The following is a 25,764-nucleotide window of genomic DNA, read 5'->3' on the forward strand; positions in this document are numbered from 1 at the left end:
AGGGAACGAGCCTCGCTTTCATTTGACCCAGATTTCAACAGTGACGTCCATTTTTTAACGGAGTACGGAGCCCCTTAAGGGACGTGGGGGTGGAAAAAAATTGTCATGGGACAATTTATTATTTCCAAATCTTTTGCGTTCCCAACGTCCCAGTTCCTTGGTTAAAAGCGCAATTTTCTCATGATTTACAAATAGTTGGAAACATTTGGGATATTGTAAGTAATCAACTAAACAAAATATATACCATTGGCCTAGTGGTTTTTGAATATTTTACTGCAAAATTCTTACAGTGCACCTTTAACTGTCTAAATAGGCCCATTTAAAAATATGCTGTAAATATTATATGTAGCCTAGTTGTGGCCTATATTCTGAAAAGGCCAAAGTAGCCGTGCCATGCCAAGCCGAATCGTACCATGCAGTGGAAAAGTGCACATTGAGTACCTTTTTTTAGGCAAATATAAATTTTACCTTTCTACTATTTCGTGATTAATAAAAGTGTATACATCATGGTCTAACTAGTGTATTGGAACATTTTCTGTATGCTCAGGTTTGGTCTATATATGAAGAGTTCAGATGCAAAAGCCTCTAAAAGCCATCTGAAATTTTCTTCTAAAATGATAATTTTTATCAAGCTCGTATATTTAAGTTCAATAATTTCACTTGAATGGCAAGAAAAATTACCCATTAATTGTCATTTAAGTGAAATGACTGAATTTAAATATACGAGCTTGCTAAAAATGATCATTTTAGAAGAAAATTTCAGATGGCATTTAGAGGCTTTTGCATCTGAACTCTTCATATATATATCTGGTTCTTGCCACTGAGTAATGTCATCTTCAAACTGCATACTTTTATTTCAGTTTTATCAGGTACAGTAGGTACACTTCCTAATTTACAGTGGTTACTCTTACTTTGTACAGATTGAAAAAAGTTACAGAAATATAAATGCCTACAACAACGGTTCAGTCAGAGTTACTGGCTTCAGGTAATGTCTATTATCTAAACTTTCACTCAAAAGGTCCATTTTGGTTATTATGTCTTGTGATAAAACAGTGTCTTCTCATTGTTCACAGGCCTGGTAGCATTATAGCAGACTATGAAATTAGTGCAACAACCAACAACCCCAGCAACTCTGAATTTGCAACAGCAAACAGTCAGGTTATCAAAAATCTCGAAGGTATCTTGTTGGTAGATGGTTTTTCTGAAAGTGGTAAGGGTAGTCAGTATCTAATCTTAAAAAAATGTTTTTATTTTTTTTATAAGCATGACTATTGCTTGTTGAAATGTTGAAAGTACCAACAAGCCTATAATATAAATGAGAAAGATAAAATATTGTTTTTAAAATTTTACTTGCAGTACAAATGAACCTGTCTACTGCGGGAGAATGGTATCCTCAGCAAAATATGCTGCTGAAATGTATACGCCCAGCGTCTGTTGAGGGTACAATGAAATGGACAGTCAATAACAACGATCCTGCACTAGACCCCAGTAAATATCTAATTTCAGATGATCATAGCTCTCTCACTGTGAAAAACGTTGATGAGAAAGACAAAGGTGAGTCACACATATCTTTGTATTACTGTATCAATGATATCTTACATGTTGACTGTTCCTCGGTCAGGATTAAAGCTATGTGGCAATTGTGCTTTTGTGATATCTGACCCAAAGATAACAGTCTACCTTTAGACAATATCTGGCTTATGATCAATGCAAATGAAAATGTTTCTTTCTTCCATGGAGCACAAAATAAGAAATGTTGGCCACTCTTTTCCATGCAGTGATGGAGTGAAAGTGACTAGGGATCTGGGCTATCAGTCTACAAAATGAAAAGAGAAAAAAAGACACAAAAATACCATAGACTCTTCAGTCCTGTTAATGTCACATTGTGGTGGCAAAAATTAATATTTGACCAATATATCTGCCGTTATTTGGCATTTTTTATATTTTCAGCATCAGCCATTGAGGTTTTTGGTTTGTTTGGTTGTTGTTGTTTTTGCAGTTTTCCCTTAACGGATAGGGCAGTTGAGGAAAGACAGGGAGCAATTAGGGGGAGGAGAGAGTGGCACAGAATGGGAAAAGGACCACATGCTGGGACTCGAACTTGGGTTGTCCACAGCACTGTTGCGCTATATGTCACAGCATTGCCCACTTCGACAGAGTTTCTCTTGTTTGATACGTTTTTGAAGCTGGACTTTTATATTTTGATGTAGAAGCTTACCAAATCACAGATAAACACTCATAATGCTTAAGTCTATCCCACGTTTGTATGTTGGGATGCAATATCTTAATTGGCTGCTATGTAATATTAGGTTACCGTGATTTTGCCAAGGAAGGCTTTTGTTGATCCTTGAACAACATTCCTGTCTGAGAATTTAGTCCTAACTCTATACCTACCCTATAGCCTGGTTAAAACCAGGCCATTCTCAGTTGTAACTGAGTTAGGCCGGGGACACACTGGCTGCGTGGCGTGAGCGTGGCGTTTCTGTTGCGTGTCAGCTGCGTGGCGGCAGCGTCGCGTTTTCTGTGTCTTTGCACACCAGAAACGTGTCTGACGTGGCGCTGCTGCTGATAGGAGACATAGAGGGACAGTCTACATTTGGATTAGCGGTGTGTTGCTCTTGCCTTTACGACAACAATTTCAACTGTTATCTTCCAAAATCCGAAAAATAGGGAAGTGGGGTGTCTGTTTATTTCAATAACATTTATAAATTTTGTGTAGCTTTAAAGAGCCTATATTTAGCCGGATGGTGGGCCGTTGATCAGAAGACACACTATGTTGTTATTGTAGCCTATCCTATCTTTATATCCTTGAGGCCCAGAAGGTTTTTTTTTTTTTCAAAAGTATTTTTTCTTCTTCATGTAATCACATTGTTAAGATAATTATTATTATTTGTTTAAATTACATTGATATCTGAATTTATGTCAAAACCTAGACTTTCAAACATCAAAATGTAATTTATTAATATGTATTCGTGTACAAAATGACATATAAACATCGTTTCCTATTCTATTTTGCCTGGAAACGCTTCCAACACGCTTGCGTGTCACGTGAAAAATAGGCGTCGGTTCTATTTCTAGCATGCACGCGTTTTCCATGCGGCTCATGCCACGCAGGCAGTGTGCAAGCTCTAACCTGTTAACATGGGAGCCAAAATAAAAACAGACACGCCACGCAGCTGAGGCGCTTACGCCACGCAGCCAGTGTGTCTCGGGCCGGTCTGGCAAAGCTTCATAGACAAATCATTTCCAAAGGGGCGTCACCAACGGACGTAGCTCAAATGCCTCTGGGCTCTGGGCACAATTGGATAGACCTAAAACCAATCAGAGCGCTGAAGGAGATGACATATGCTGAGCGACGTTCGTTTGTTATAGAACAACTTTTGTTTGAATAAACGAGCAGACACTGATTAGCTACTTGCTCTATGTTTATTTAAAATTAACAGCAAGACCACTAGAAGTGAATGTGCTTTCCATTAAATAAATCACACACAGTAAACAAAACCTTAACAAAAAAAAACTTTGCAATGAACTTTGCAATTTAGACACCCAAACTGCGTGCCGGTGCGGTGAGACGTAGTAGCCTACCCTACATGCTCGAGCAGATTCGGCTTGAAGTTGTTCATCCTTGGACGCGACGCCGCGCGCGCTGTTACAAAAAAAGCCGTGCACACAGCCAAGCGAAATGGGGTCAGTCTTGCGCACCGAACGCGTCATTTTTGCCGCGCGCACCTTCTTGCTTGTGCGGAGGCGTCGAGTATAAACAAGGCTTTTTACTCCGTGCAGGCTCTGATCGGTAAAGGGGCACAGACCTCTCTCGAATCATCTCCAGCAGTAGCATCCTCCGAAGAACCACTAACTCCGCCTCCGTTTCCCTCGTAAGCTGATATTAGTATTTAAACATTCTCTATGATAAAAAATGTTTGTGAAAAAATTTTTTTAATAACATGGTTTTGGCGGTTATAGAGTTCTAATGACGTGTTCAACTATAACCGTCACACCCCTAGTTCCACGCATTGGGTTCCACTGCGGCATCCATCTTTGTAAATGTACAAAATCTGCTTCACCGTCGCTGTGCTGTCGTCATTGTGTAAAGCCCGCCCCACCGTTTCTGATTAATGGTGCGATTTCGACGGATTAGAAATGGGCTTGCATGAGCTCTTTGCCAGACTAAGGGTGCTTCTCAATATCCCTCCTCGTCTCCTCGCTCCTCCGTCCTCCATCCTATGACCCGGAAACCAATCGAGCTCAGCCATCTTGAAGGACATCTCAATTCTCTAATTGCACCGCGAGGAGGCGAGGATCGAGGAGTGAGGAGGCTTCCAGAGGAGCTATGAGCGAGGATACACAGGTGTACCCTTTGCGGAAGAGTTTTATCGACTAAACATGACGCACGTATCAATTCTCCTCCCCCTTCACATCTGTCACAATCATTTGAATTTATACTTTACTTTTGTAGTTTACATAAACCACACAACTCACATATTTCAACAAGGTATCTTGCTTTATTATTATTTCTAATGAATTTCTTAAATAAACAAACTTTAACAACATAAAGGCAGATCCTTTGAGCACTGCTGATGACGCAGTGGAGTGACGCTCGAGTGATCAAGTATTCCAATGTATAAAAAAGCTTTCATTCAATTCCTCCGTCCTCGTTTTTTTTTCCTTGCAGCCTTCCCTCGCGTCCTACAGGGGGTGGAGCTGAGACGCGAGGAAAGGAAGCGAGGATGCACAAATAAGAAATGAGAAGCACCCTATCTTTCAGAGCAAATCTAAATTTGCCAGAAGTTGTCTGGGTTTTCTCAGGCTATCCCTACCCCTAAACCTAGCCCTACCCATAACGTATCCCTAAAATCAGAGGGAAATGATAAGTGGAAGAAGCACCTAACCTTGATTTTAAGCCTAAACTTGACATAAACTTTAAACTTGTCCCTAAAATCTGATTGGTTGATGATTTCACCAAGTCCAACTTGTTCCTGGATCAACATTGATCCAGGAACAAGTTGGACTTGGTGAAATCATGTTCACCATCATATTAATGGAATACTCACTTTGTACTTTATGTATAATTAGCATTACTTCATCTTTGTTTGATAAAATGCTATTCTAAAGGTGATGATACACAGGGCAACATTTTGAGCAATGTTGCTGGGCAATGTTGTGCGTCAACGGGCAACCAGATGAGACACAGGGTCCACGACCGATCTAAATTATCCAGATAGAAATGTATTGCCCATTTTCAATGGGAAAGTGCAAGCAACAATCGCTCGGCAAGATTGCCCAGCAACATTGCTCAAAATGTTGCCCTGTGTATCATCACCTTTAGTGTGCATAGACTTACCAGATTACTGTTGTGTTGTGTTGTTAGTTTTTTTTTATTTATTTTTTTTTTATATTTAATTATTTGTTTAAAATATTTTATAGCCATCTAAAATATAAATCTTTGTTCACTAGAGTGAACATCACAGGGTGTTTGATTCCTGGAGGATAATAAAACAATCTAAGAGTATAATTGCATTTGGGCCACCACATCTCTCACATGTTGCCAGTGAATCATTTGTTACGCCACTGTTTTGGCCGATGCTCACTCACACCCTATGGAGTGTGTGCTTGAGTGCAAAGCACGAGCAGCAGGTCATTTTGCTTATTTGGTCAACCACTAGCAAAGAGACCTGCAACTTACCACAAATAATATCATTTAAATCAGTGCCGTCAAAGTTGCAGTACTGATACACAGCAGAAACACCATCAGTGTGAAAGAACAATACAAGCCTGCTGCTGTAGTAAAGCTGCAGCTTTGTGTTTGCAGGAGTGCAAGACTCAGCTCCTGAAGGCCTGCAGCTCTGCAGAGTTTATCTTCAACCTTAATAAAATACATCTGATCCAGCTAATTAAGTCCTTCAGGCTAATTTGAAAAATACAGGTATTTGTGTTAGAGCAGGGTTGTAACTAAACTCTGTAGGACTGTGGCCCTTCAGGAGCTGAGTTTTGTACTCCTGCAAACACAAAGCTTCAGCTTTACTACAACAGCAGGCTTGTATTATTCTTTCACACTGATGGTGTTTCTGCTGTGTATCAGAGCTGCAACTTCAGTGTTAAAGTAATAGTTATTTCTATGTATCTACATTTAGTATTTCGGTAACACTTTATTTTAAGGGTCCAGAATAATGCATTATTTAAGCAATAATTAATGATTAACTTGTTCAAAATTAAGCATTAGTTAAGCACGAACACACTAGTAATTAATGATTAACTTTACATTTTAAGGGTCCTGAATTGTGCTGTTGCAGCAAAAACAATAATTAACAAAGCAAGCATCACAGTAAGAGACATCAGATTCCAATTGTACTTTAAAAGAAAGTTTATTCATTTAAAGGAGGTTGTTCACAAAAAACATACCACGACAGCTACCTCGTGGCAGGAACAAGACCTGAAATCACACAGCAAGCATACCAGCCTTTATACCTTCAGAGTTCCTTCTCCTGTAAATTTCCGTGATGGTCTCTCTGACCCCCCATTCTCTCTGGGCTTTACACCTGTGAGGTCGAAAGCTGAATAATAATAATAATAATAATAATTCATTACATTTATATAGCCCTTTTCTAGGCACTCAAAGCGCTTCACATGGAAGGGGGAATCTCCTCAACCACCACCAATGTGCAGCATCCACTTGGATGATGCGACGGCAGCCATAGTGCGCCAGAACGCTCACCACACACCAGCTTACTGGTGGAGAGGAGACAGAGTGATGAAGCCAACCAGTGTATATATATGGGGATGATTAGGAGGCCATGATGGACAGAGGCCACTGGGCAAATTTGGCCAGGATGCCGGGGTTACACCCCTACTCTTTCGAAAGACATCCTGGGATTTTTAATGACCACATAGAGTCAGGACCTCGGTTTAACGTCTCATCCGAAGGACGGTGCTCTTTGATAGTATAGTGTCCCTGTCACTATACTGGGGCGTTAGGACCCACACAGACCACAGGGTGAGCACCCCCTGCTGGCCTCACTAACACCTCTTCCAGCAGCAACCTGGTTTTCTCAGAAGGTCTCCCATCCAGGTACTAACCAGGCTCAGCCCTGCTTAGCTTCAGTGGGCAACCAGTCTTGGGCTACAGGGTGATATGGCTGCTGGCCATATAATAACCCTTTGTCTTTCCTGATCACCCATGTTAATGAATTCAGAGGCTCTGTCTGACCATTTGCTTAAGTGTGTGTGTGTGTGTGTGTGTGTGTGTGTGTGTGTGTGTGTGTGTGTGTGTGTGTGTGTGTGTGTGTGTGTGTGTGTTTGTTCTGTGGCCTACAGGCATACATTCTATAGAGAAATACAGGATTGAATTAGAAAGGAAAACCCACACAAAATCAAATGAAAACTAAAATATTAATTTTTCCACAACAGTGCGTTAATTAAGCATAAATAAACTAGTAATTAATGATTTACTTGTTCACAATAATGCGTTAGTTAAGCATGGACACAATAGTAATTAATGATTAACTTAACATATAGGGCATATTAGCCATTATTTACACATTATTAAACATTTGAAAGATACACATTTATGCTATAAATAAACAAAAATAACCTAGTAATTAATGATTAATTGGATGCACAGTAAATGCATTTTAGCCATTATTTAACTTAATAAGCCGTATATTATTTTTGTGTAATGATGTAATTATATTTTTGTGCCATTATATTAAGTTAACTGAACAATAAGCTATTTGTTATGTTTAATTACTGCTGGTTTTGCAGTTATAAATTGCTAAAATTGTGTCATTTTTAACAATTTGACCCCCTATTCTAAAGTGAAGGTTATATCCTCATTAGTTATGGCACTTATTAAGTGATGTTAAAGTTTATTGACCAGAATTAGCCAATAATTAAGGCTAAACTGCCATTAATACAGTACTAATAAAGACAATTTGACCCCCCTGTTTCATTGTTATATAAGTATTAATATGTAACTTTTACAGACACAAAACATACTTTTTTTGTACGTTTGTATTAACGGTAAAAGGTACAACATGGATGTATTGGCAACATTTAAACGTAAACATATTGCACTTTTACAGTAAATTTTTTTTATATATTTATTTACAAATCTTTTATATCTACTCGGTTACTATCGTAACCTCAGTTCCCTGAGAGAGGGAACGAGTATTGCGTAGCTATACGCAGTGGGGAAACTCCTTTTCCTCGATTTACTGAAACCTATATGTAAAACGCATTTGCAGCTGCACAGCTAGCACACTGAGCGTCTGGCACGCTCATAGGCTGTGCTGCCGCAACTGCACAACCAATGGCGCGGGCGACTCTGACATACAGCCAATGAGCTAGCTCAACGTCAGAGCCCGTCAAGGGGGTGTGGTTTAGCCTATAAAAGACCCCCGAATTCGCCATTATAGCAGGTTTATACGACTGAAGCGACAACTTCACCCGTTACTAAGTGCGGCCGGCTACGCAATACTCGTTCCCTCTCTCAGGGAACTGAGGTTACGATAGTAACCGAGTAGTTCCCTTTCGAACGGTCACTTCGTATTGCGTAGCTATACGCAGTGGGGACGCCCTGTAAAACGCTGCACCCTTAGTAACTGGTTGCACTGCAACTCAGGCCCCCTGAGCTAACAGAACAAGCCAGAACCCAATATAAGAATATATATATATAACAGACCAGACACTGTCAGGCCTGAATAATATATAAGAGTCAGTAACAACCAACAGAATATACTAACAAACCCCGACACTGTCAGGATTATTAGTACAATTCATAACCAGCCTAAGCGGGTTTTATATATGTATGTATGTGATTATGCACAGTAATTTTTTGTAGACAAGACCAGACAGCATCGAGTCTTAATCATACTGAAAGAACCTTCGCCTGCAGGGAAGGCACCTCCATATTATAGAACTTCATAAATGTGGAAGGCGAGGACCAGCCGGCCGCATCACAAATATCTTGAATGGGAAACCCAGATGACCAAGCCCATGACGAGGCCATGCCTCTAGTCGAATGGGCCCTGACACCTATAGGGCAAACCTGACCCACTGAAGTATAAGCCATAGAAATGGCATCCACTATCCATCTAGACAGTCTTTGTTTGGTAACTGGACCACCCTTAGATCGGCCACCAAAGCAGACAAACAGCTGTTCTGACTGTCTAAAAGACGCAGAACGCTCCAGATAGACTCTCAGCGCCCTGACAGGGCAGAGAAGATTAACCTCCCCATCCTCGGCAGAAGGGGGAAGGGCTAATAGCGTGATAACTTGCGCTCTAAACGGCGTTGAGAGCACCTTGGGTACGTAACCATGCCTGGGTTTGAGAATGACTCTGGAGTCATCCGCTCCAAACTCCAAACATGCCGGACTCACAGAAAGGGCCTGCAGATCTCCCACTCGCTTGATAGATGCCAATGCCAACAGGAGAGCAGTCTTGAGCGAGAGTGGTTTTAGACCCACCGACCGGAGCGGTTCAAAAGGCGGCCCCTTCAGGGCCCTGAGGACCGTGGAGAGGTCCCAGGGAGGTACTGATGGGGGCCTGGAGGGGTTAATTCTCCTAGCGCCCTTCAGAAATCTTACTACCAGGTCATTTCTTCCCAGTGATTGACCAGCCACCAACGCATGATGCGCTGCGATGGCTGCCACATAAACTTTGAGCGTGGACGGGGTGCGGCCCGCGTCCAGTAGCTCCTGCAGGAAGGAGAGTACCACCGATACCTCACATGACTCTGGGTCAACTCGATTTTTCGAGCACCAGCTGGAAAAACCCGACCACTTCAAAGCATACAGACGCCTAGTAGACGGGGCCCTTGCTTCAGAGATAGTGCCTAAGACCTTGTCAGGAAGGCCCCCGGGTACCCGTTTAGGGGCCACACATGGAGGGCCCATAAATCGGGTCGGGGGTGCCATATCGTCCCTTTGGCCTGTGTGAGGAGGTCCCTCCTCATTGGAACGGGCCAGGGGACCGTGTCTGACAGCTGAACCAGCTCCGGAAACCATGGTCTGGATTTCCAGAGAGGAGCCACCAGAAGGACTGGGCATCCGCTCTCCCTGACCCGTTCGATGACTTGTGGGACCATCGAGATGGGGGGGAAAGCATAAAGGGGGCGGTTGGGCCATGGATGGGCCAGCGCGTCCCTGTTCTTCGAGAAAAACACCCTGCAGTGGGTGTTGGCTCTCGAGGCGAAAAGGTCGATTTCGGCCTCGCCGAATCTCTCCCATATCAGACTGACCGTCTGAGGGTTCAGAGACCACTCGCTTAGGGGAGTGTTGCCCCGTGAGAGCATATCCGCGCCCAGATTTTGGACGCCCGGGATGTGCGCTGCTCTCAGGGAGCTCAGGTTGGCCTGTGCCCATAGGAGGAGGTCCCTCGCCATAGCATACAGGTTGCCCGACCTGATGCCACCCTGGCGATTTATGTAGGCCACCACTGACATGTTGTCCGTACGGACCAGGACATGGTGACCCCTGAGGTTTGACAGAAATGCTTTCAGGGCCAAACCAACTGCTTTCATTTCCAGACAGTTGATATGTAAGCTCTGCTCCGTGCTCGACCAGAGGCCGGAGGCAGGCTTGCCCTCGTGCAGCGCTCCCCAACCCAGGTTGGATGCGTCTGTAAAAACCACCTTCCTCCTGGAAACTACCCCCATGGTCACCCCCTTGTGGTACCAGTCCTGAGCCCGCCAGGGAATCAGTGCTCTTAAACACCCGTGATTCACCATAATGCGCAGGCTGCCTGACTGCCATGCAAGGGTTGGCACACGGCGTTTCAGCCAGTGCTGCAGCGGGCGCATGCGCAGTAATCCCATGTGGAGTACTGATGATGCGGCTGCCATTAGACCAAGCAGTTTCTGAAACCTCTTCAGAGGCGCGTGCTCGCGCGCCCTGAATGCGGCTGCCAGTGTCTGCACAGAGAGCGCGCGCTCCTGAGTGAGCCGCGCTTTCATTGTCACCGAGTCTAAAACCGTTCCCAGAAAGACCACAGTCTGGCTGGGGTTCAGTTCGCTTTTGGCAACATTGATTGTGAGACCCAGGCATTTTAAATGGCCGAGAATCAAATCCCTGTGAACTATTAGTTCGTCTCTCGACTGCGCTAGCACCAGCCAGTCGTCGAGATAATTCAGCACACGCACACCCTGGCTTTTTAGCGGGGAAAGCGCTGCATCCATACATTTCGTGAATGTACGGGGTGCCAGACACAGACCGAACGGCAGAACGGTGTATTGATATGCCCTCCCCTCGAAGGCGAATCTCAAGAATGGCCTGTGACGAGGGTCGATCTGAATATGAAAGTATGCATCTTTCAGATCCATTGAAACAAACCAATCCCCCGGGCGAACTTGCGCGAGAATTTGTTTGAGTGTTAACATTCTGAACGGCCGTCTCATGAGAGCCCTGTTCAAACGTCTCAGATCTAGTATGGGTCTGAGCCCGCCGTCTTTCTTTGGAATTAGAAAATAGCGGCTGTAAAACCCAGAATACATTAGCGCGGGAGGGACTGACTCTATCGCTCCTTTTGCTAATAAATTCTGAACTTCGGTGCGAAGCACGTGACCCACGCCGCTTCTCACCGATGTCTCGATAACCGCCTGGAATTTCGGGGGCCTGCGAGCGAATTGGAGCGAGTAGCCTCGCTTTATAGTGTTTATGACCCAACTCGACACACCGGGGATGGCTTGCCAGGCCATCACCCGTGTGGCTAGGGCTTGACACACTGAATGGGGGGGACCGCCTAACATAGGGGGACCTGATACCCTTACACTGTGATTTGTGCACATACTGAGTGTTTGACTGATTATACCGGCTTTTGCCCGGGGGGATTTCAGTCTTACAACAGGGCGGGGGCCGCCTAGTGAAGGGGGACCGTGAACCCGTGTGATGTGATTGTGAAACATACTCTTTTTGTGCTTTATTTGGGTCGCCGTGAAAACGGCGTTTGTTTGCAAAGACGCGCTCACTGCTGCGGGCCTGTTTACAATAATAAAATCCCCAGCCGCCTGAACTGAACAGGGAGCTGTGGGAAGTTTTGCCAGCTTTTTCGAGGGTGGTCCGGCTAGCGCGAGACACGAGCCCTCTCTCTTTCCTCTCCGTGCTAGGACGACTTCGGAGGCACCTGGTCGGCCGTGGCGCTGGGTCGAGGGCCTTGACGCCTGGGGAGCGGGTAGCGCTTCGCGGGCCTTAGCTGGCGTTGGCTATCAGCCGCAGGGCGGGGCTGAGAGGCCTGTTTCACCGGCTTGGCTGGATGAGGCGAAGGCGGCGGCTTGGGCTTGCTGGTCGCGGAGCTCGACCGTTTCGGCAAGAAGTGTCGCATGGCCTGGGACGCTTTCTGTGCCTCTGTGTACCTCTCCGAGAATCCTTTCACCGCCGGGCCGAAGAGACCGGAGCTGGACACCGGGGCGTCGAGAAACCTCGTTCTGTCGGCGTCCTTGATCTCAGTGAGGTTAAGCCAAAAATGGCGCTCGAGCACGACCAAGCTCGCCATGTTTCTTCCGATGGCCTGTGCTGTAGCCTTAGTAGCACGCAGCGCTAAGTCTGTAGCACTCCTCAGGTCTCGAAAGGTCTCCGGGTCCGGGCCAGACTCGTCCATGGACCGGAGGAGTTTGGCCTGGTAGACCTGCAACACGGCCATCGTGTGCAGGGCCGATGCAGCCTGACCGGAGGCGGAGTATGCGCGTCCAGCGAGGGCTGAGGTGTTTCGGCAGGGTTTGTTGGGATGAGCGGCTCTAGCTCGCCAGCTAGCTGCAGTGCTCGGGCAAAGATGAGCTGCCACGGCCTCTTCGAGGGGCGGCAAAGACTCATAACCCTTTTCCGCTGCGCCATCCACGGAGGAGAGCGTCGCGGAAACTGCAGAACCCACACGTGCTGAGTAAGGAGCGCGCCAGGCCTTGGTTAGCTCCTCGTGGACCTCGGGGAAAAATGGCGCCGGTTTGTGACGCGGGGCCTGCTGGCGCCCCTCCAGAAACCATCCATCCAGTCGACTACGAGGCGGCTCCTCGGGCGAGGCCCACTCTAGCTCGAGGTCCGCGACGGCCTTCGTCAGGATCCGAAGCATTTCGGCGTCGGAGTTCGTCCTGGTCGCTAATCCACTGGCCACGGATTGAGAAGCGGTGACGGGGTCGAGAGAGCCCGGCCATTCGTCCTCAGAAGCGGCGATGGATATGCTGTCGTCGCGCTCGAGAGATCCGCCGAAGGAGACGAGGCCCGCCACGTGTGGGGGGGGGGCGTTGGTCTCCTGTGAACAGGACCGGTGATGGCGTTTGAGTCGGAGAAAGTGAAGCACGCGGGGACGCGGCCGGCGTGCGTTCACAAATCTCCATACCCTCCGGTTGCCGTTGGCTGCGACGCTTCTTCTTCCTCGGAATGGAAAGCGTGGTTGAAGCGGCATCGCCGTCTCGAGAGAGAGCTAGCCGATTGCGCAGCACGGAGATAGGCATGCAGTCGCAGGCCGCACATCCGCCGGCAGAGAGTGCATTCTCCGCGTGGTCGACACCCAAGCAGGAAATGCAGCTCTCGTGTTGGTCTGCCTCGTGCAGACGGCCTCCGCACGTGGCGCAGGATGAACGAGGCATTCTGAAACAAATCACAATAATATAAAGGATATAGGATGTCGCCGGATAGCCACAGGTGAGACGGCGTCAGGAGACAATCGACGTGCAGGCGAAGTCTGCTGATGAGAAGCTCGCTCAGGCTGAAAGGCTTGTTCGACGGCGAATTCACAGTAAAAAGCTCAGGGACATGTGTACTGTCGCTGAAGGAGTAAAATCTGCTATAATGGCGAATTCGGGGGTCTTTTATAGGCTAAACCACACCCCCTTGACGGGCTCTGACGTTGAGCTAGCTCATTGGCTGTATGTCAGAGTCGCCCGCGCCATTGGTTGTGCAGTTGCGGCAGCACAGCCTATGAGCGTGCCAGACGCTCAGTGTGCTAGCTGTGCAGCTGCAAATGCGTTTTACATATAGGTTTCAGTAAATCGAGGAAAAGGAGTTTCCCCACTGCGTATAGCTACGCAATACGAAGTGACCGTTCGAAAGGGAACATAAAGATATCTGTATAATTTCCCTTTTACCATTTTATAGATAAATGTTATATCCCTAAACTTAACCATTTGATTGAGAATATAAAATGATACACAATGTAATGGACAGAAATATTTAGGAAAATTACCATTTTAGTAACAATATAGTATTAAAAAGATATTTTGAGCCACTGATCACACTCAAACCTCTAAACCTACCCATAACAATTTCTTAAAAATATAGAGTTATAAAGAAAAACATAACAGACAGAAAAGTGTAATCACATTAATTTCTTTATTAAGAAAATGTCAAAAGCGGTACCAATAGTAGTCCAAAGGACGGTGTCGCAGTCCATTCTGGTGATATATAACAGTTTTGTATCAGGTACAGAGCAGAATTTAAGTTATTAATCCATGAAAATGGTATCCCACTTCACGGCATGTTGCAATCTGTGACGAAGCAGGCGAAATCGAATGAGCGTTTGATATCTGCCGTAAAACGTGTTGCGTCTAGCTTTTTGAGGCGGCAATTTTTTAATTCATAAGTGTGAGATTTGTTTACTGTCGCTGTTGAGAATGGAGATGAAGTATGCACAATTGAATTTGGATCTGTTCCTCCCAGTCTTATGGATTCTAAAGATGTGGATTACAGCAAACAAATGTTAGGTATGGGTGTGATGAAAGTAGCGAGGACTCAGGTGCAGAGTTGATGGGATTTTTAATGATAATGAAATAAAACAAAACAGACAACAAAAACTACCCCGAGGGGGAAACCAAAACAGACTTGACTTAAACAACTACTCTTGGCTTGGCTTAACTTGACTTGACAGAACCACACAGCAGGGAAACATATGGTGTACATACGACGACGATCTGGCAAAGGACTGAAAACACAGGAAGAATTAATAGGGAGCAAACAAGGCAGGTAACGAGGGAGGACAGGTGGGGCAAATGAACCAATAATCAGGTAACAAGATGGGCGGGGTTAGACAATGACAGGAGAGCACATGGCACAAGCAAACACACAACAAGCCATGTGCTCAAAACAAACGGGACTAGAACACAATCACATGCCAGTAAAACAAATCACCAGCCATGTGCTCAGAAAATGAGACATGAACACGCAGCTAATGAGAACACTCATAAGCCACTTGTTCACACAAACCATGACAACATGAAAGCACACAGCTATTGTAAAACAAGCTGTGTCTGTGTGATGCACAGCACAAGACAAAACCTGACATGAAAGCACGTGGCCAATGTAAACATGAACCGCGTGCTACACAGAACACAACACACACTGACAGAAGAGCGTACGGTCCGAGCGAACTCGAAACCGAACTTTAAACTTAAATATCACTCAATAACTGCCATAACTAATGATGATGTAACTTTCACTTTAGAATAGGGGGTCAAATTGTCTTTATTACACTATTTTAGAAATATAATTACATCACTAAACAAAAATAATATATGGCTTAAGTTATTAATAATTAAATGGCTAAAAGGCATTTACTGTATATCCAATTCATCATTAATTACTAGGTTATTTTTATTTTTTTATAGCATAAATGTGTATCATTCAAATGTTTAATAATTTGTAAATAATGGCTAATATGCCCTTACTATATGTTAAGTTAATCATTAATTACTATTGTGTCCATGCTTAACTAATGCATAATTGTGAACAAGTTAATCATTAATTACTGCTTAACTAATGCATTATTCTGGACCTTTAAAATAAAGTGTTACCAGTACTCCCTTTAATCACAACCATAAATTAAAATATGCTTATTGGGAGTGTGATATTGAGAAAAAATACATACTTAATTTTTTATGAAATATAATTTATGTCTGGAGCAGAACCAGATTTCAGATACACTGAATAGAAACCAAACCTCGAATTACAGAAAAGAACATTCTTAGTCTCAGTCGTGTTTCCTGAATAGAACCTGTTGTGTGCCTGTCACTGCATGATAATTGCATTAAGCCCAGCAGACATCCTTTTGTCAAGTAATGGGTGAATAGTTAACTCTATTATTTTGTGCTGTTTCATAAACAGCATTTCAGCAAGTGTATTTCAAAAGATTGTGTTGATATATTGGTTTATTGTGCTTTCTCACATTTTCAGCATACGAATTCAGTATGTGCCATGTGCCATGTGCCATGTGACCAAATTAAGAAGAGAAAAGGGATCAGGCAATTTTGTTCTACCAGATAAATTAAGCTTTGTGTGATGTAGGGATACTCCTATTAGCTCAGATACAGGGAATATAATTGTAATAACGAATCATGAAACATGATCGGGAATCACCTACAAATTATAAAATTACCCGTAAGGGAATAAGTTGCCAATGTTCTGTATGAATGACTGAATACAACGAATTATCTTCAGTTCTCCATACAGGTAGGCAAAAATAGGACAATTGTACTATCAATAATCAATCACAACGAATTATAATTAAATATAAATATGTCAATGGTCTAAAATAGATCGATTCTAAGGACAATTCCCCATGGGATTAATTTAGTACCGACTAATCTGTTTTGTCCAGCAAACTGATCATCCGATCTTTATCACCCCATGAAAAATTATCCCTCTGATAGACTTTCAGGAGACGCTATTCCTCTGGCCACGAGGATTAACTTTCCTGTTCTATAACAATACTATTTAAGTATCAACAAATTTTTAAGCGTTGTAGCTTGATCACAACTTTAAAGGGGCTTTGAAATATGCGCACGAGACAGTCAATCAAATGAATATAATGTATTTAATAAATGAAACTACGTATACAGGTGAACTGGCAATTTTAACGCAGACTCGGTGGTGCCAGAGGAGAGAGTTACGGATAAGAGTCGAAGGGTTAAAAGCATTCTCACATGTAGAATTGATTGAGTCAAACTGGCACAGTCCAGATACACTACAGTGATGATGTGTGAAGATTCACTAAAATTAATGATATCAGAGAAGATGAATAGTCATATGAGTACTTTTATGAAACTTTAGTGGCATTTTGTGTCATTTTGGATCCCCATTCACTTTCTTTTTATGGAAAAGAGTGATTAGCAGGGCTGTACCAAATATTATAGAATAACACAAGACGCGTCACAACGCTCAATATGGCGGAATAAGTCCCGCCTTCTAAATCAGAGCCAATCGCCGATTGGTAAAATCATTGCGTCACTGCAGCTTAATTGAACTGATTAGTTCAAAAACATGGATCAATTAAGGAAAAAAATAAATTGCTGAAACCAATCGTTGATGCTCATATAAATGGCTCATTTGCCTCTGGACACTGAAATGTAACATCTATGCAAAATAATCCTTGAATCATTTCTTACTTATGGGCATTCCCGTTTGTGATTGTGTTTTGTCTTGGGGGGTGGCAACATCACTTTAAAAAGGACCTCTGTATTTATAAAACCCTGCATACGACCCTGGTGGCTAGTACTTTCTTTAACATTTCTCCTCTTGTGTTCCATGGATGAAAGAAAGTCAAACTGGATTGGAATGAGATGAGGATGAGTAAATGACAGAATCTGTTTTTTTGCTTTAGAAAATAATAAAGGCATAAATAAACGTGTATATATGCTTTTTTTTCAACTGCAGGTCGGTACTCATGTATTATAGAAAGGACAATACCTTACATTCAGTGGCAAGATATAGATATTAAACCAATTCCCAATATCATAGTGGGTGAAAGCGTAAGAACGTTCCAGTGTGTAGATCAAAAAGTTAAACTTGAATGCTGTGAAGCAAAAAATGAATTTAGTTGGAAATCAACAACTCCTGGCTACAGCTTGACATCTTCAGGTTGTACATACAGACATTCAGTGTATTCTTATAAAAGTTACTGAGTGCTATTTTTAGTTATTTTATTTCAATGATTGTATTTACCTGTTTCATGCTCTCAGGGGACAGATGTATCACATTGATACATTCAATTGAAAATGGAAAATGTGAGAGTGAAACCTTTACATGCCAGCTGGAGAACGAGGCACTACGACTTTTCAGCTATGGCAGTAAAAGTATCAAAGTTCTGAAAAGCACGGAAGGTGAATTTTTTTTATTATTTTTTTTACCCTTAACGCAGCCACATGTTTTTCTGTTTCAGCTGTCCGAAAGAAATAATTGTAATTCAGTCAGTCACATTCGACGTTACGTCGGACTGACGTCATGGGGTCTCGCTTGGGAGCCCAATCACCTCCAAGTGGTAACAGAACGAGACAATGAACATTGCTGACAATGAGATTTGCATGCCGAGTCACACCTACCCAGACATACAGGTATTAATAGGACCAGCATTACTCACTTCATTCATATTTTGTTTCGGAGCCGAGTGGTTGTACAGCGATTGCTCATTTCATTCATCTTTCAAGAGAAAGAGTAAATTTCTACAAAGAGAAGAGCAAACAGCAATTTTAATTGCTAACAAGGAGAGCTTCTCCGAAAACAGCCATTTTAATTGCTATTGCTTGCAGCTCGTTGTGGGATCTATCTGCTGGTGGTTAAGCACATTCCAGCGGTGTTTGCATCCAGCTTGCTGTGCATACAGTGCAGCATTCACCCCTGGGCTTTTTGGCTAAAAGGGCAGTTCCCTAAAAGAGCAAGCACGGGCAGTCAACATCTTTTTCAAGATTTCTTTCTGTGTTTCTGGATGCGGTTGTTTCCTGACTTCATCTGACGTCGACGATCGTTGTCTCTCATGTCTGGACAAACAGCACTGCGAGAGCATGTCTATATTGGCATTGCGGTCACTACTCTCCTTCAATACGGAGGCACAAGTCCCCTCTGCTGCTACCCAGCCCCCTGCCTCTTCTCGTAGTAGAGCCAAGGGTCTGGTTAGCACTCTGGGAGATCTGAGGGTTATAGTGGGAGCTTCTTCGTCGGGCCCGGCCCCTTAAACCTCCCGCTCCTCTAGCATACCATGTGCTGTTGAGATGCCGAATGTTGGTGGGGGTCACCCTGTGTCTCATTCTACGCTCCGGATGAGGATTAGATGTCGATCGCTGCATCGGGGAGTGGGCTTTTGTCCTGCGGAGAGGATGAGAAAGCTGAGCTGCCCCTATCTGGGGTGGTTGCTTACGCTGAATCGGATTCAGAGTTGACGACCATGCTTTCCCAGGCCACTGCGGGCATCAGGTTTGAGGCTCCGTGGTTGGATGATTGGTTCCTGGATGTGGTACGTGGTTCACAGCTGTGTGCCGCTCCAGTGCCTTTCTTCCCGGAGGTGCATTGGGAGGTTCAGAAAACGTGAAAGGCACCTTTTACTGCCCTAAGCCGTTCTTCTGCCTCCTCCACTCTCACTACCATATTTCACAGGTGGAGCGTGCAATTGACCGTTCGCAAAAGCCACGCCCCCTAGTTATTGTTACTACGCCCATCAAACAAATGGTCAAACACGACCAGCGCGACAGATTCCCATGACGGGAAGAGGTATAAGTTAACGTTCCCCGCGCGTGTCAGTGACCTTTTTTGGAGCAATACCTCAGCGATATCCTCCGGATCGAGGCAAAAGGGGTTACAGTATGCAGTGGAGGGATATAACAGTTATTCAAAATATAAAAATACGCAAGGAAGGAGACACGACTACTATCGAGGCGAATGCTTATAGTGGTCTCAAGCTAAATCTGAGAAACCCCATGCCCTGTACCTCAAATGCAACCAGCACAGCCTTGAAGAAGATTTTATAAGCTGGTTCAGTGGCTAATTGTTTGGAGTTAGAAATATATAACTCGCGCTGCATATTTAGTCATTTTGCCTCAGATACAGGATTATACATTCGCTTTAACAAGCAGGTTGTTCATTACCACGGCAACCGCTTGCGTGTGGTGCTGAATGCGATTTTCATGTTTAAAAAGTAACTATAAATGAGAGACGGAAGATTCAGATAACCATACATTATTTAAGGTTATTTATATTCGTTACGATATTGATATATGAACTGATGTTGTCAAGTAAGCTTCATGCGTTCCCCGTTGCGAACGTGCACTTCTCTAGTCTAAACTGTTAGTCTACAGGTGCTGCACTGCTAACTAGTTGACTGCTGCTCATTTCCCCCCGAGAATATCATGTTAACAACAACCCTTTAGAAAACGTAATTCCTTTGTGGATCCTCTTGATCTGCTTTCTCCATGTTTCTTTGACTAATCTCAGTGTCTCAGTCTCACGCACGCACGAGTTAACCATGTTCGACACATTTAACTGGGAGTGGGGCCGTCCACACTGTTTTATCCATTGTAGGCACCGCTCACGTTGTGTTTTCGGCTTTGGAAACGGAAAGAACACAACTCCTCCAGACAATCTCTCGGGGTACCTAGTGTCCGATTTACAAACGCCGTGGGCGCACCGCTTCACCATCTTGCTTGGAGTCAATGTTTGACGGACCTGCTCACATAGTAACGGTTGCTATGATGTGTGATTGGACAATGGCCGTTTTGTGGGAGGGGCCTGCGAACGGTCAATTGTACCCGCAAAGTGCCGCCACCTGGCAGAATTGTCCGCAACTCATGTCCAAGGCGGGTAAGACGACAGCAGCCCTTGCTGCTGGACAGGCCGCCTCCACCCTGCATACCATGTCCATCATGCAAGGCCATCAGGTAAAAGCTCTCAAGGGGCTTCACAAGGCTAGTTCTGAGCCAGGGTTGTTGCAGGAGCTGCGCACGGCGAATGACGAAAGTCATGACGCGGGCCCTCGGCCAGACGATGTCCACTCTGGTGGTCCAGGAATGTAGTTTCTGGTTGGACCTGGCCGAGATGAAAGACGCAGACAAAGTTTCTCGACCCCCCCATCTCCCAGGCCGGCCTCTTCGGCGACACTGTCGAGGACTTTGCCCAGCAGTTCCCAGCCTGCTTCTCGCCGAGGGAATCCCGCAGGAAGTTGGCACAGCCCGTGCAGACCACTAAACCCTCTAAGTGCACATCAAAGCGGCCCTGAGACGGTTTCAGCTTCCTCACTCTCGACCACACCCTCATTCACCACCGGCATGACTGACTGAATGGCAACATCTAGGTTACTAATGTAACTCCCATTCTCTAAAGGAGGGAACAGAGTCGTTACGTCTCCCCTGCCATAGCCCTGAACCACCACCACTGAATGGCCAGAATCTTGTCTCGGGCTCTTCAGCAAAACATGAATGAAGTGAGTAATGCCGGTCCTATTTTTACACGTACAGTATGTCCAGGTGTAACTCGGCATTCAAATCTCAGTGGCCAATGTTTATTGGTTCGTTCTGTTACTTTTTGGAGGTGAATGGGCTTCCAGGCGACACCCAATGACGTCAGTCCGATGTAATGTCTCCGTTCCCTCCTTCAGGGAACAGGTGTTACATTAGTAACCTAGACGTTTTTTTTTTCCTGTAACTTAATCAAATATATATTCCAGCATTTATCTGTAAAAATACAACGCTTGGAGATGGAAAAGAGGATGCAACTTTGAAAGGGCCCTGTGAAAAAGGCAAAGAAGGCAACATAATTTATCGATGTAAATCAGGGAAGTGGGAAGTGGAAGACGATACAAACTGTGTGCTTCAAGTTATCAAAGACCTTGAAAAGAAAGTTGAGGTAATTTTTATCATCTATGTATGAAAAAAAAAAAATACAAATTAATCAACTGTATATTTAAAATATTTCTGATATTTACATTTCTTTCTTTACTTTGTTATTTAGACCTTGGCTCCAAAAGACATACCATTGGTTGTGGCTGACCTCAAAAAAGCTACAGCAGACAATCCAGAAGAGATAACACAGTCTCCTGTGACTGTCCAAACAATTGTTGGAATACTTATAAGAATCTCTGATACAGCACAAACCATTATCATCAATAAGCCTGTGATGGAGGTATGTACATTATGCATGAAAGACATTAGTCAACTTGTTGCTAATCAAAAAAACATTTATCATAATAAAATATTTGTACATAATACTCATTATCCACTCTGCTGAAAAATTGCTTCTACTAAACATGATTTTCTGTTTCATTTCCAGAATTTCCTTAAAACAGTGGATATCCTTATTTCAGACATTGCCATTAACTCATGGGAGAATTTGAACAATAACAGCAGGACAGACAACACCAGCACTGCACTTCTAAACGCTATTGAGAATATAAGTAGCCGTCTCACAAATGGCAATTTTACAATTAATGCAACATCTATTGAGTTAAATAGAACTGTAGCAGACAGATATAGTGGCATATCAAACCTGGAAAACTCAACTACTGAGATTCTCATACCGCAGATTTCTGAATCCATACCCATAACTATCATAGTCTTCACAAATCTTGTCAATGTCCTACCTACTCGTAATATTAAATATAAAAATAACACTAATTCAGATGTGCGCATCAATGGAGATGTGGTTGTTGTTAAGGTGAACCAAACGGTTAACAACATTTCTTTTGCATTTGACATTACTAATCAGTCTTTGGGAAATCCTCAATGTGTCTTTTGGAACTTCAGTCTTGACGCATGGGATTCCACTGGATGTGAAGTAAAGCCCTCAGGGAACAAACCTGGCAAGATTACATGTGAATGTGACCACACAACCTCTTTTTCAATCCTAATGTCACCATTTTCCATTGATGACATCGCCTTAGACTATATAACATACATTGGCGTAGCTATTTCAATGGCCAGCTTGATTTTGTGCCTCATTATTGAGATTGTCGTGTGGAAGTCAATGACAAGAAATGACACATCCTACATGCGACATGTCTCCATAGTCAACATTGCCGTGTCCCTGCTGATCGCAAACATCTGTTTTATCATTGGAGCCGCAGTCGCGCAACAAGAGCAGCCAACATCAGTGGGTCGCTGCAGTCCAGCGGTTTTCTTCATGCACTTTTTTTACCTGGCCCTTTTCTTCTGGATGTTAATTTCAGCGCTGTTGCTCTTTTACCGTACAGTCATGGTCTTGTCCCAAATGTCAAGGGCCAGAATGATGGCCATTGCCTTCATAGTCGGTTATGGTGCACCTTTGCTCATAGCGGTCATTACTGTTGCGTCGACAGCTGGACCTCAGAAATATATCACGAAACAATTAGCATGCTGGCTGAACTGGGATGAGTCTAAGGCCCTTCTGGCATTTGTGATTCCAGCTCTCACTATTGTAGCCATAAACCTTGTGGTTTTGATTGTGGTTCTGTATAAGATGTTGAGGAGAGGAGTTGGTGCCACAACTCAACCGGATGAGAAACATGCCCTGGTGGTCATTGCCCGATGTGTGGCCATATTGACTCCTATCTTTGGTCTAACATGGGGATTTGGAATTGGAACCATGGTGTCCCGTAAAGTAGGCATTCATGTGGTGTTTGCACTCCTCAATTCACTGCAGGTATCACTTTCTGTCTTTTTGTTTTGAATTTGCATCTTGTGTTATTTACTCTAGTGTTATAACATTTTCCATATATTTTTGTAACACTTCTACAGGGATTCTTTATTTTGGTGTTTGGAACGCTTTTAGACAGCAAGGTAGGTATAAAATGATTTTTTTATCACTTTGCAATTTGACAAACCATTGTGTCAAATTGTGTCAATCATTGTTAAAATGATCTTAGAGTTTTTCTAATCTTCATTTTTTCACATGGTTACAGATCCGTGAGGCACTGGCAGGAAGGCTGTCACTAAGGAACCTTACCAGCTCTAACCCTACCAGGGTAAATTCCAACAAAACAATGCATCTGATCCGTGAGTTCTTCCTAATGATAGATGTACTCAGTTTACAACTGATATCTTAAATCTCTGTATTACAGAGTACTAGTGCAGGACCATCATCTTCAAGCGGGCCGGGTTTCTTTCAAAGGATGCGTAGGAGAAGAAGTAAGTCTTGCAATTAAAATTGATACATTTTAATATATATTTTTTTTAATATTTATGACATGACAAGAATACTTTAAGTAACATGCAAATGATTATTTGCAGATATGTACAACGTATCTGAAGCCAGCGCTATCTCAGCAGCAACATCTTCAAACAGCTATGGTGGCTCAGATACTTTTATGAATGCATAATCAGCTACTTGATTAACTTTTAGTCTACTTTGTTAAATATTAAACAGACTTTTCCAAACAAGTTTTCTACACTGCAAGTATATGTAAACTGTACAATGTTACTAATTTCTGGGAAGAAGTGTTTCTATGTTCTGAAGTATTAATAAAAAATGCAATCACACGCTGTAGATTACAATCTACAGATCTAATGTTTAATTAGGGATACGTTTTATTATAATGCTGTGATTTACATGATTGGATGCACTTTCATTTATAACAGAAATATCATATCATTCATATAGATCTTGAGAAATAGCTTTATTTGATGTTTTAATGTATTTTTTCTTTGCCATTTTAAATCATCAGTTTTCTTGTCCAGTTGGTGTAATTACATGTATCATGCGGTTCTACACTGTATGGATTATTAAAAGAATAATAATAATCAAATTTGCCATTGTAGCTCTCTTGTATTTTATTATTTTTCATTGCATTTGACAATAATGATGAAATAGATCATGTTTCCAAATAATTGATCATTATTTTAAGCCATCACATTATTCTTAATTTTCACAATTCTTTGAGCTTGACCTCGCCTGCGTAATATTATACATTATACAAGTATAAGTGAGGACTTTGATTCTGAATCATTTGCATCTCTTTCAGTTCCTGTACTGTATGTATTCAGCAACCTCGTTTCCCTAAAGCAAAACTAACACTTTTGATCATATTTGATGAGCATACAGTCACAGACTCTCTGTACCATACACACACCTTAATGATTAACCACTAAAACAAGGTAGCCTAAAAAATCTTTTTTTTTTACAGTTACAATTTTTTTTTTACAGTTGCGCTATAAAGTTTGTCATTTACAAAATGTAAGTATACTTTGACATTAGATCTTTATAAAACAATAAGCACATGAATATTTTAATTTATTTGGATTATTTTGAGTGGTAAGAGTCAATGCCTAATGTAAAACCCTTTACATTTGTTAGGTCCATCATATTTATTATGTTGTTTGTTTTTTCTTCATTGTTGGGTGACATGAGTTGTATGGGTTTTATTTTCAGAACAAAAGGACTTCACAACAGATGAATTATATCCTCTGCAAAAGCTGCTGAACTGCATACAGTCAAACTTTGCAAAAGGATCAATAAAATGGATAGTGAATAACAAAGATCCTGCACTGGACAACACAGGATACATCATTTCAAACAACAATAGCACTCTCACTGTGAAAAACACTGTGAAAGTGACAGTGGTGAGTGACAGGTTTATTTTTGTCAAGTCTGATATCTTACATGGCAAAGTGCCTGATTGCTGTTAATCCTGTTTTAAAAAGCAGACTACTGTAAAACTTTACTATAGTTTTATTTAGGTATATTAGCACTGATATGCTATAGCATAAGATGATACTATACCATATATGACATAGATCAAACGATCACAATTAAGCTACACTTCCAGGACGTTGCCACTAACCGTAGTATATATAGGGCACCATAATGCAAAAATGATATATGACCCTTGATTGATGGATTTGACAGGTCATGAGGAAGGGGAGGGGTTTTATGACAGGATATGAGCATGGGGGATGGTTTTATGACAACAGGTGGTTTTGTGTGCCCTTTTGGCCGTGCTTGGTTCCGGTGTGTTTATGATGTGTGTTTACGACCCGACAATCTGCTTTGGGTGACTGTTAGGAATGTTTTCAGGGAAAGTTTTATTATATCAGGATAATATCCACAGAATGATG

The 25,764-nt window shown here is 43.0% G+C and overlaps 2 protein-coding genes and 1 long non-coding RNA gene across 4 annotated transcripts in view; all 3 read left to right on the plus strand.

Moving 5' to 3' along the window:
* Positions 1-1,204, plus strand: part of LOC130102952 (uncharacterized) — a 38,696-nt gene extending 37,492 nt beyond the window's left edge. The window contains exons 3-4 of the long non-coding RNA XR_008809303.1: positions 921-985; positions 1,074-1,204. This is a non-coding gene — a long non-coding RNA (uncharacterized LOC130102952). The remainder of the gene's footprint in view (positions 1-920; positions 986-1,073) is intronic.
* LOC130103056 (fibrillin-1-like) overlaps positions 1-25,764 on the plus strand; it is a 190,998-nt gene that overhangs the window by 65,046 nt on the left and 100,188 nt on the right. The gene's annotated exons all lie outside the window — the stretch shown is intronic.
* LOC130102939 (adhesion G protein-coupled receptor F5-like) lies at positions 1,360-24,172 on the plus strand. 2 transcript variants are annotated; one of them, XM_056269083.1, is made up of 10 exons: positions 1,360-1,554; positions 17,630-17,833; positions 17,935-18,075; positions 21,405-21,583; positions 21,689-21,859; positions 22,007-23,353; positions 23,449-23,490; positions 23,613-23,675; positions 23,772-23,835; positions 23,941-24,172. In XM_056269083.1, exons 1-10 carry the CDS (start codon positions 1,362-1,364, stop codon positions 24,027-24,029), a joined length of 2,493 nt encoding a protein of 830 aa, XP_056125058.1. In that variant the 5' UTR covers positions 1,360-1,361; the 3' UTR covers positions 24,030-24,172. The 2 variants fall into 2 exon arrangements, with proteins under 2 accessions (XP_056125058.1, XP_056125057.1); XM_056269082.1 differs by having other exon boundaries at positions 1,361-1,554; positions 23,772-23,838.

The sequence above is a fragment of the Rhinichthys klamathensis genome, unplaced genomic scaffold, assembly GCF_029890125.1.
Source record: "Rhinichthys klamathensis goyatoka isolate OS25496 unplaced genomic scaffold, OSU_Roscu_1.1 h1tg000281l_1, whole genome shotgun sequence".
NCBI lineage: Eukaryota > Metazoa > Chordata > Actinopteri > Cypriniformes > Leuciscidae > Rhinichthys > Rhinichthys klamathensis.